At 38.8% G+C, this 12,036-nt stretch overlaps 1 protein-coding gene across 1 annotated transcript in view; it reads left to right on the forward strand.

The window, feature by feature from the left end:
- Positions 1–11,551, forward strand: part of CYRIA (CYFIP related Rac1 interactor A) — a 52,964-nt gene extending 41,413 nt beyond the window's left edge. Inside the window, 5 exon segments of the mRNA XM_081943321.1 lie at positions 442–558; positions 665–744; positions 5,399–5,525; positions 8,853–8,923; positions 9,966–11,551. Coding sequence (XP_081799447.1) covers positions 442–558; positions 665–744; positions 5,399–5,525; positions 8,853–8,923; positions 9,966–10,029 — 459 coding nt within the window. The 3' untranslated portion in view covers positions 10,030–11,551.
- Positions 11,552–12,036: the final 485 nt, after the last annotated feature.

Consider the following 12,036-nt stretch of genomic DNA (forward strand, 5'->3'; position numbering starts at 1 on the left):
TGGGTTGCTCCCAGTTCAGCTCGGATTGGGCAAACCAGTAGTAGCAGTGGTGGGAGGTTCGGCCCACTCTCCCAGACAGGTAGTAAAAAAATTGGATATAAAATTAACCGTTACCATACATGTTCATAATAATGAAAGGTAGTAGTATTTTAACTTTTTCTTTAAACACAACAACTTGCCTAGTGCTAGACAGTGCTTTTGAGAATCCACTTCAAAAGCTTTTTTTGTAAAGGAGGAATGGTGTTTAAAAAACCAGCTTTCCTTAGGACACAAAGATTGCATAATTTTGCTGTATTGGTTACAAAGCTTGGAACATTTTTATGCTTTGAATATGAACTGCAACTTCTCATATATTTATGCATAGCAATAGGTAAAAAAGCACTTTTCTTAAAAAAAAAAAAAAAGCAAATAACACTAACCTGTCTCTGGTGTTTTAAACAGCTTGACATTGAGAGTGAAGTGAACAATGAGATGGCTAACAGAATGTCCCTGTTCTACGCAGAAGCTACACCCGTTCTGAAAACACTGAGTAATGCTACCACCCATTTTGTTGTAGAAGTGAGCAAAAGTTTCAATTAATTTCTTTCCGAAAGATCAAAATCAAATCAGAAGTCTAGACTGACCCTAACTGACCTCTTTTGTTGGCTTGTTTTAACTTTTGTAGAATAAAACGTTGCCAATTGAGAATACAACAGATTGTCTAAGCACGATGACCAGTGTATGTAAAGTCATGCTGGAAACACCGTAAGTTATGAGCAATGGGCATATGTATCAATGTTGCTATAATAAGGAAATTTTTTGAAGATTTTTTTTTAAAAAAATTAAAAAATAAAAATCAAGTCATCTTTTGCCAAGATTCTGGTTTAGCAACGAATGAGCAGCTTGCTGGTGGGCAGTGCTCCAGTAGCTTCCACTGACTTTTCCATCAACATCATCATCAATTAAGCAAGGCACGGATGAAAGCTGCACCACAATCCAGACTGAAAGGCGATTGGAAGCAGATGAAACACCTTTTGACACTACCTTAAATCAGATGCAGGTAGTCCTTGACTTATGACCATAATGGAGCTTGCCTATCATGGTTGTGAAGCATGAGGGTACGTAAAGCAGGTCATGATGTGACAAACCCAAAAGTACTTTTTTCCAAGAGGCAACTGGACTTTTTTTTTGGCGGGGGGGGAGGGGTGTTGAAGATGTTTTGCTTCTCATCCAAGAAGCTTCTTCAGTTCTGACTGGATGGTGGGGAATAGAATGTTGGTCATCCTGATGACATAGATAAACCAGCAGGTGGCCTCAACAGCTGTCTAAAAAGAATACAAATGACCAGCTTTTTGCAAGGAGTATAAATCCTTCCATTCCCCACCAATAAAAAAACAGAAAGTCCAGTTGCCTCCTAAAAAAAGCACCTTTAGGACAACCATGATCTGGTTAACTGAGAATCTCCATAGACATGTGACAAACCCAATTTTATGACCTTTTTTGTGGCAGTCATTAAGAGAATCACCATGGTTGCTAAGTGAATCTGCAGTTGTTAAGTAAAATCCATTATTTGCTATGGGGCATTTCGTCAAAAAATGGAAGTAAAGTAAACTGGTTATCAGCAAAAATGTCCTAAATCAGAGTCACATGACCAGGGGATGCTGCAAATGGCCTTAAATCTGAGCTGGTTGCAGAGTGCCCAAAATCTGGTCACAAAACCATGGGATCTTTGGAACCGGGTCATAAGTACGTACTTTCAGTTGGTCTCTATATGCAACCAGTTGTAAGTCAAGGACTACTTGTTGAATCTGTACTGCGGCTGGGAAAATGTATAAGCTTGTTAATGAGTTGCCAGCAGGTGCTATATCTTTTCATCAATCATCTTATGTCTGTCCATCTTACCATCCATCATCTTTTCTCTATCAAATATGAATCACTCCACAGCCCTAAAACACACGGGGTATAGGTGATGTATTTTGCAATCTGAACCACAGTGAAATAAGACAAGGGCTCTTGTTCAAGCACACTATATCTAGGGGTGAGAAGCTTCTGAGATGTTGGTGCTGGTTTGGTCATTTTTGCGGGGCTCAAAGTCACAGTATTTTGGGCGGCTAGGCAAAGTATGTAGGAGTGAATCACATACAAGAGGCTGTGATTTTCTGGAGGACTAGCATGACTATTTTGCTACTTGAAAAGGAAAGGACCTGATGATTTTCAGCAGTTGTGATATAGGAAGCTCTAGTGGCTTTAGAAAAGGAGTTTGAGGATGCAGGCAGCCTGATGCCACAGGTTGCCTACTCCTTTCTGCATTAAAAACATCACAGTAGGAGCTGTCCATGGTTTTCTGTCAGAAGAATTAAGAAGGAGCCATTGAAGTCAAAATGTAGGATACTATGCTGATCATTCATTACTGACCCAGCACCTCTGTGAATTCTGGCTTGCTGTGTTACTTGGGCGCAGCTTATGCATAAGGCTGCCTCTTGCAGACATGGCCGGTGTTTGAAATCCTCAACGCAGAACTAAACAGAAAATATATGATTTCATTGGCTGTATCTAGAGATAATCTGTATATGCCAGACATGTTTGGCAGTAACTTAAACATTCCTAATGTCTAGTTTGATCTCTTCTGGAATTAAAGTACAAGTTATGCCAAGGTCTCTTGTGTTCTTCTCTGGGAGATTTCTAGTCAATTGAACCTATCATCACTTATCTATATACTTTTCACTTTAAGTTGGTGAAATCAACTCCCCTGCAAACTGAGTTCAATTTTTGGTAATTTCATGAAAACGACAGTGTAGTTTTCTTGGCCATCTTCTAGAAGTGGCTTGATTTTGCCTTCCTCTGAGGTGACCCTGGCAGTGTCCCATACAAGTAGTAAGAAGGCCTGCCCCCTGTTAGTTTCTGGGTCCCAATAAGGTCAGATAGGGACTGTCTCCTGCCGAGGCTACCATAACATAAGGAAAGTCCTGCTGAATGCAGATTAAAGGGTTGTGGAAACTTGCATTATTTTCACACGGGTATATATGGGTAGTCCATTAAGTGGAATGTTTTCTTTCTTCTGCCTGCTTCCAATCAAATGATTTCCAAAATCATATTGCTACTGGTTGCTAGTTGTAACAGTCATGTTTTTATTTTGTATTTTTATAAGTCACTTTTCCAAGTGTACTCTTTCTTAAAGGAACAGCTAAAATCATTTTTAAAATATTTTTGAATATTGAAACAGGCAATGCTGTGTTATAAATTAATCCTTAAGTGAATTATACTGGCTTGTTATCCTTATTTTTTTTAAAGCTTCAATATTGTTGGGGAGAGTGGAAATGATATGGCAGGATGAAAAGGTTAAAGATCTTTAAAACAGGTCACTTTCCACATGACTTATCCTTTTAGCTGATTGTGTATTTTTACAGGCTTTGATGTTTGAAGGTTGGTCATTCTAATAGGAAAACTCAGTGAACCTTGCTCCCATCATCCATGCTGAAATGACTATGTATAGAAAATGCCAACAGTTACTTTCCTTCATCATTTAGCAAGCTACCTATTCATCCTTCCTTTGCACCTTCTTTTCAAATACGTTTTAGTAATAGAATAGTGTTTAAAGCCAAAATATTTTTAAATGGAAGTGTTAAAATATTTTTTTCACACACACACTTCATTTCTATCGATCCAGTAATTTTAAAGTTGCTGATGCACCGCTTTCTCAAAGTCTTTATAAAATAACTATTTTGCAGCCTAAAGAAGGCAAGATTAAAATTACACTTTGTTACCATATTCCATTTTTCCTGAATTGTGAATTTCCTATGCCAGTTTTTAATTTAATTTCCTCAGAAAGTTCTGAATACCTAAGATAACTTTAAAAGATTTGTGTAACGTTAAAAGATACAAGTAAACCATTGTTGGAAGGTTTCAAATCTTCCTTTGCTAGGTTCGAATTTCCCGCCGGGAAGCGTGAAAAATAATTTGAGCGGAACAGCTGCGTGGAAGCCAGGTATTTTATTTTTCAGGAAGGAGGTACAAGCAGCAAGGACACCGTTCCTGGGCTAGCTACTAAACTGGGATTGACTAGATATTTTATACTCTTTTTATCTTTGAAGTCTGATCATTTTTTTGTAGCTTTGTTCTAATGATTCTGGCTTTTGCGTGATTCCTGTGTTAATGGTTTCATTCCTGCTTTGCTCTTTGATTGGCAAGGAGGTGTTTGCTACTTTGTGTTTGTAATTTTAACTTTATTTGCCCCAAGTATGTTTCCTAAAACTGATATTATCTTTATAACCTGTCTTCAGCACCTTTTTTCTTCCTTCCTTGTCATCCTGGCCTGTCTTTAGCACCTTTTGCTTCCCCCTTGTCACCTAGCCCGATCTCCTCTTGTATCTGCATTTCCTGTTTTTCCTCCACTATAGTGGAATTTTAATTACTTTGGTCTCCCTTCTTGGGCTATCTGTTTCTATGGGGGTTTTAAATGATTTTCTATTCCAATGTTTCCTGTTTTTCCTAAAAAGCTTCTAGTGGTGCCTTTGTTTCTGAATTTAGAATTTTATCCTTTTTTTCGTTTAGTAAATTCCTCCCATTTCCTTCCTACACCATCCTGGAGGCCAGTAGCATACCTTTTAGTCTTGCATCTGATGCCAAGAAAGAATAGTCCCCCCCCCAAAAAAAGATTTTGCAACAAATGGCCCGTTTGCTATCTCTTCCCCACCCCACCTCATTTCAAACAACAAATCTAGTTCATTATGTTCCTCTATAGCCTCCCACCAGCTGAAGGTATCAGTTTTCTGTGAAGGTGTTACTTTCCCACTGCTAGAAGAGCTTCCTGACTTATCAAAGCATATTAATGTTATATTATAATGATTCTGCAACTCCAAAGTGACAACGAGAAATTAATCCTTCTCCACAGCTCTCGGTTTTAAATGTGTCACGATTTCAGGATGCAGCACAATGCTCTAAAAGACAATATTGGGTGAAGTAACGTTAGCCAAATCAAGGGCAATGACATTTGTGCTTGTGCATCTCTAGGGTATCGACACACTTGCATTTTTATTTATGTCTTACAGTCATTTTATGACTGAACCAAACACTCCCACTTCCCTTTAGCAGTAGAATTGGGATCAACAATGTGAAATAAATGTTCATTGGAAAGGAAACAAACCTTTGTGTTCATTGTGAGGTCTTCTTTGTCTTCTTTGCTCTTCTCCCGCATGCTTTTTTTTTTTACAAAGCTTTCTATTTTGCCAGTGACTACTGTTGCTAATCTCTGCAGTCATTGACATTGTCCTCTGCGTTATTTTCCCTTGAATAATTCTTTTTTACATGGCATTGAAGGTAAAGCGTTTTTAATTTGAAAGATGGAAATGTATTGAAATAATATTTGTTTTAAAAAGGCTGACATTAATACCATTTATTTAAAAAAAATCTTATGTTTCAGAGAATACAGAACTAGATTCACCAGCGAAGAAACCCTCCTGTTCTGTATGAGAGTAATGGTTGGGGTAATTATTCTCTATGACCACGTTCATCCAGTGGGAGCTTTCTCAAAGTCTTCAAAAATAGATGTAAGAATAATGATCGGCAAGGTTTTCTCATTCCTAGCAAAAATTCACAGATCTTGTGGAAAAAGACGATTATGTTGGGTTCAGTGGTGGTTTAAAACATACCATATTTGTATGGCAAAGAGAAAAAAACTTGACGCTGGATATTTTCTCTTAAAAACACTTGATTAAAATCTCTACACTGACATGTAGGGATGCAAGAATTTCAAAGCAGTTTACAGTACCAAATAAAACCCAATGAAATGTTGCGTTAACACACAAAAAAGGAGTCGAAAATTGAAAACTCGCTAGTATTCCATATCACTGGAAAATAATTTTCAATGATTTCCTGAAGACAATCTGCACCTTATCCAAGTGTTAACATTTTGGATAATTAATTACTCAGTGTAAAAGTCTCTGTAACAATAAAATTGCAATAAAAGCAAATAATAAAATTTAAAGCAGCTGTATAACCCAGCCAAACCGAGCTATATACCAGAAACATGTTTAAATGCCTTGGGTTAAAAGGATTACCGAACTAGCGCAGGGCCCCTCGGTGGTAATCTCTGTACACAGATTTACAATTTAAAACGATGCATCTCAGAGAGAAATGGGGACAAAGAGGGAAATGAGCTGCCTCAGTTATAGGTGAAACTCGAAAAATTAGAATATCATGCAAAAGTTCATTTATTTCAGTAATACAACATAAAAGGTGAAACTAATATATGAGATAGACTCATTACATGCAAAGCAAGATAGTTCAAGCCGTGATTTGTCATAATTGTGATGATTATGGCGTACAGCTCATGAAAACCCCAAATCCACCATCTCAGAAAATTAGAATATTACATGCAATCAATGAAACAAAGATTGCACATAGAACAATAAATGTATAAGCATGCATATGTACTTAGTACTTGGTTTGGGCCCCTTTTGCAGCAATTACTGCCTCAATGCGGTGTGGCATAGAAGCTATCAGCCTGTGGCACTCCTGAGGTGTTATGGAAGACCAGAATGCTTCAATAGCGGCCTTCAGCTCTTCTGTATTGTTCGGTCTCATGTCTCTCATCTTTCTCTTGGCAATGCCCCATAGATTCTCTATGGGTTTTAGGTCAGGTGAGTTTGCTGGCCAATCAAGCACAGTAATCCCACAGTCATTGAACCAGGTTCTGGTGCTTTTGGCAGTGTGGGCAGGTGCCAAGTCCTGCTGGAAAATGAAGTCAACATCCCCATAAATCTCGTCTGTGGAAGGCAGCATGAAGTGCTCCAAAATCTGCTGGTAGATGGCTGCGTTGACCCTGGACTTAATGAAGCACAGTGGACCAACACCAGCAAATGACATGGCTCCCCAAATCAACACAGACTGTGGAAAGTTCATACTGGATTTCAAGCATCTTGCAGTGTGTGCCTCTTCATTCTTCTTCCATACTCCTGGGTCCTTGGTTTCCAAATGAGATGCAAAAGTTGCTCTCATCAGAAAAGAGGACTGGACCACTGAGCAACAGACCAGGTCTGTTTTTCTTTAGCCCAGGTAAAACGCTTCTAACATTTGTTGTTCAGGAGCGGCTTGACAAGAGGAATACGACATTTGAAGCCCATGTCCAGGATCAGTCTCTGTGTGGTGTCCCTTGATGCACTGACTCCAGCCTCAGTCCACTCCTTGTGAAAGTCCCCAACACTTTTGAATGGCCTTTTTCTGACAATCCTCTCCAGGCTGCAGTCATCACTGCTGCTTGTGCACCTTTTTCTTCCACACTTTTCCCTTCTACATAACTTTCTATTAATGTGCTTTGATACAGCACTTTGGGAACATCCAACTTCTTTTGCAATCACCTTTTGAGGCTTTCCCTCCTTATGGAGGGTGTCAATGATGGTTTTCTGCACAACTGTCAGGTCAGCAGTTTTTCCCATGATTGTGATTCCTACTGAACCAGACTGAGAGACCATTTAAAGGCTCAGGAACCCTTTGCAGGTGTTATGGCTTAATTAGCTGATTAGAGTGGGACACTTTGAGCCTAGAATATTGCCCCTTTTCACAATATTCTAATTTTCTGAGATTGTGGATTGGGGTTTTCATAAGCTGTAAATCATAATCATCACAATTATGACAAATCACGGCTTGAACTATATTGCTTTGCATGTAATGAGTCTATCTCATATATTAGTTTCACCTTTTAAGTTGCATTACTGAAATAAATGAACTTTTGCACAATATTCTAATTTTTTGAGTTTTACCTGTATATGTTTTATGCTGCTTATAAAGTGGATCGGAAACGGAGTTGATACCTTCAGATAATATAATTCCGCTGCTTTTCCTTGTAGAGCATTTGGCCTATGTATGCTGTTGGGAGCGGGAGGCAAGTTCTTAGTTCGTTCAGTAACTTCAGCAGCTAATAAAGATAATAGTTTGTCACTTGTTACCTCAGCTGCTTTTTCTCTCCTCATGGTGGAAGATTTCCCCAGGCCAGCTGATAAGAGGAGCCATCCGCTTTTGGAGCCCAAGGCTGTACTATGAATTTTAGGTTCAGAGTTTACCATCAGCATCTTGAAAAGGGGAAACTTGGGGACAAGGGAGAAAGTGAGGAGCATTTCCCAGTGCGAGGTTTCCTTTGTCACACTTTTCTTTCTATATTGCTAACATTTCAAATGTGCACGCATGCCTCTGTCCCCACCATTCTAACTCCTCAAAGCAATATTGAGAGATAAAAGTGCTGGGTAAACCCCCTATTGCAGAAACTGAAGATAAGAGGTCTGGAAGATAGTGGTGGCAGTGCTCCCTAGATAAAAGTATGGTTGGAATCATTTGTGGAATTTCAGCTCTGCCTAATAGTTCTAAACAGCATTCAAAATTATGTGAAGACGTGGATTCAGGGGCATCATGCCATTGTATTTATAAAAATTGTTATCATCTTGTTGGAAAATGACTGATATGCTTGGCATAATTGAAGCATAATTTGCTGAGAGAGTCCTATTTTACAAAGACTTGATTTGAAGGCAGCAAAGCTCTCTGGGTATGATGGGCAGAGCAAATTAGTTCCTGTCTGTTTTCTGTCCCATGAGTCTGGCAGAGCAGGCAGGGGTGTCAAACCCGTGGTGTCACGGCGGCATCACGTGACGTATCGGGACTTTTTCCCCCTTCGCTAAACTGGGTGGGGGCGGGGCCAGCATGTGACACAACCAGCCTGCAGGCTGCATGTTTGACACCACTATTTTTTTTGGGGGGGGGGAGGGGGAACCTCAAGGGAAATACACTGTTATGACAGATATTCATTGTTTTCATTCCTTACTTTTGGGTATTTTGCACACGCCCAAATTCAGGCTTTTTTTCTTGCACATTTCTTTTTTTCACAGATGAAGGGTTGCATAAAGGTTTTAAGAGAACAGCCACCAGACACTGTTGAAGGGCTTTTGAATGCTCTCAGGTACCTGCTGGACCAACAATATTTTATTTTTATGGGCATAATGCATGATTTTCCCCCTTCCCCTCAATATACTAATTGCAAAACTGTAGCCCACAAAGAAATGAGGTCAGCCATCAGATTGATTTCTTCACTTGAAGAAGCTGCTGGAAAAGAGCTGCTTTTCTTTTTGTATGGGGAGGGGGTAAGGAGTGGGATGAAATAGAGAGGGCTCAGTGAGTCCACTTTTCTTCTCCATCTTGAACCTGACTCTTACTTTTATGCACAGCAAGAATTGTTAGGATCAAAAATGTCAGGAGTTGCCCATACAGCTGTGGCCTTACTTCAACCAGGTTGCACATTCTTCCACTGGGACAGGTGTAAATTGGCTGATGCTGAAGCCTATTCTAAATGCATTCCGTTCTCCACCCCTCCAAAGGGCAGGCATGAGCTACATACTGGCTCAGAGTAGTTACTTATTACACAGGATCTCCAGGTTTTAAAACATCAGCTATATGAGGAGTATGGTTGACTAGTTAAGTAGTTTGCAGGTTGCAAGGAAACGGGTCTCCTGAGAGAAACCTGGAAGGAGGGAAATGAGGACAAGGCTGGGGAAAAATGGGAAAAGTCAATGAGCTTGGAGAATACAGTATCTGCATTAGAGAAGCAATACCACAATTTGCAATATATGTTTATAGTTTATAGTAAATGTAGCATAAGCGACATTTCAATCCATGAATTTCTTAAGGTTATTTATTACATATTCATCTTTCATATGTGATAGTATAATGCAGATATATTATTTTTACTATAGTTGTTATTAGTCTATAGTCCATAGTTATTGTTTCTATATTGACCAATTTTAATCCTATGCCTTTGGTTATGTTTGGTATCAGTTATTAGTTATTCTCAAAATGGCTTTGGAGGAAAATGTTCTATAATTAAGAGCAAAAACCCTACAGATTAAATCTGAGAGTCAGCTCCATTTCTGTGAAGGGATGTGTAGAATTATCTTTCCCCATGGAAGTAATACCAGCCTTTGGATTTTTGTCTTTGTCACTTTTAGGTTCACCACAAAACACCTGAATGATGAATCCACTTCGAAGCAAGTTCGAGCGATGCTTCAGTAATGCCCCTCCCCTTTGAGAAATGAACTTTTAAATTATTTAGAGAAGGTGTTTGTTTACATAATTTAATAGTTTGTGGTGGTGTTAGTAAAGATGCATAATTGACATGATATAACAATTGATTTCTTCCTGTTGCTGCAGTGTGTGTGGATCTGTATCAATAACATGACTGACTTCGTAATGCACGACATCCGTTTATGTGCTTGTATTACCATTCAAAAAGTTTTAAGAGGTACCTTTTAATTTGAATATACAAATAATGAAAGTGTCTATGTGCCTTTGTTTTTTGTTATGTTAAGAGGGTTGTGTTATCGGGAGAGGTGTTTGTGTGTGTGTGTGTGTGTGTGGCTGTATGCAGAATAACTCTTTGGGATAATCTCTTAACAGTCATAATTTTTGACGGTGTGCCTGTGAAGATCTTGGTGCAACACCCACCCACCCCCTTCTTGGTTTCCACTTTCATTTAACTTTTGCAACACCGAGTGCATGTGTTGCGTGGAGCAAGGAGTGTGTTCCAATTAGCCAGTTCTTTCTGAGACTGGTAGACTCCTTTTCTAACAAATTTAGCAGGGTTTTCACCAAGGCCTGCACATGTATATACAATAATTTTGTTAAGTTTTTAAATTTATATGCGTAATGCTTGCCTTGTGCCTTTAGGCAGATCAGTGAGCTATGAATTATGGATGTAAACTAATGCCAACCGAGTTTTGATGTAGAACTCTCAGCTTATTAAGCCAAGATAGAATATGTGCAAGACTTGCACCCTTGCATTCTCTCATTGTATTACCTTCTCTTTCTTTTCATTGTGAACCATAAGCAGTGCTTCATGGATTAATTAGCCATACTTTCTTATCCTGTCCATACCTGGAAATTTTCCTTCCCAGTATCAGAAGAAGCCCCAATCTTAAAACAGACTTCCAAATGGAGGAGAGAAGGAGCAGTGCAAGGACATATATGCAACACAAGGCCTGTGCATCTCTTGACTCAGTAACGCAAGATACATGTCCATTCAAACCAAGCCAGAATGCAGGACTGTGCAGAAACCTAAAGAGAGACAATGCTGTTGTGTAGAATATTGCCTGTGTCTATGTATGCTTGTGACCAAGAGCAGCACTGAGTCGCTTTGTGGTATAAGGCACTTTTTTGCTGTTTTCTTCATACTTCTATCTTAGAAGATTGAAACATGGCCTATCACAACGATTCCTTAACCATGCACAGCATCTTGCCATTAACATCTGCGCCATTTTTGATTTAGACCTTACTCAAGGCTTAGTTCTTTGTATAACATCCAATAAATTCACTAAGAAAATATTGGGAGGGGACTTTTATTTTTGACATTTTTTAAAGATGTATTTAATAGGTGTTTCACAATTCAAGCAACTTGCAATTGTAATTCAGCTATCTCTGTTAACTGTGTTGTGCATTCTAATGCTGAAAGTGAAGTGGCTCTACTCCACTCTACTTACTATGATCCGCATAGTAAGATTTTTTTAAAATATAAAAATAAATAAATAGTTTTATTTGTGCCGTTGGAAAATATCTTGGGTAGAAAGAGATTCTCTCATGAAACCTGGTTCGGTTGACTGCATGGCATGATTAATTCTTAATATATCTATTCCTAGGAATACAATTATTTTTTTTGCCTTTTCTGAGCAACATCATATCTGGTATTACACTGATATTGCTAGAGTTGTTATGATTGTTTCCTTTCACAGATTCCACTTATGTATAATAGAAAGAAATACTTCTGAAAAACAAATGTGAGTTTACCTTCCAGGGCCCCCGAGTCATGCTATCTAAACAACAGTCAATAGTTTTTAGTGACACTGCAGTTGCTGCCAATTTCCCTAGATAGTTTTATGTTACCCAGCACTACTGATTTGGGAATGCAGCTCTTGATACTCACAGATCTCCTTAAGTTCAGAAATATGGTTCGGATTGTATAACTCAAAACACTCGGCATAGCATTGTGTTGATTTCTGCATATTAATCAGTTTGAACTAGCTAGTA

This window comes from Natrix helvetica (assembly GCF_964273705.1).
Source record: "Natrix helvetica genome assembly, chromosome: 2".
Lineage (NCBI taxonomy): Eukaryota > Metazoa > Chordata > Lepidosauria > Squamata > Natricidae > Natrix > Natrix helvetica.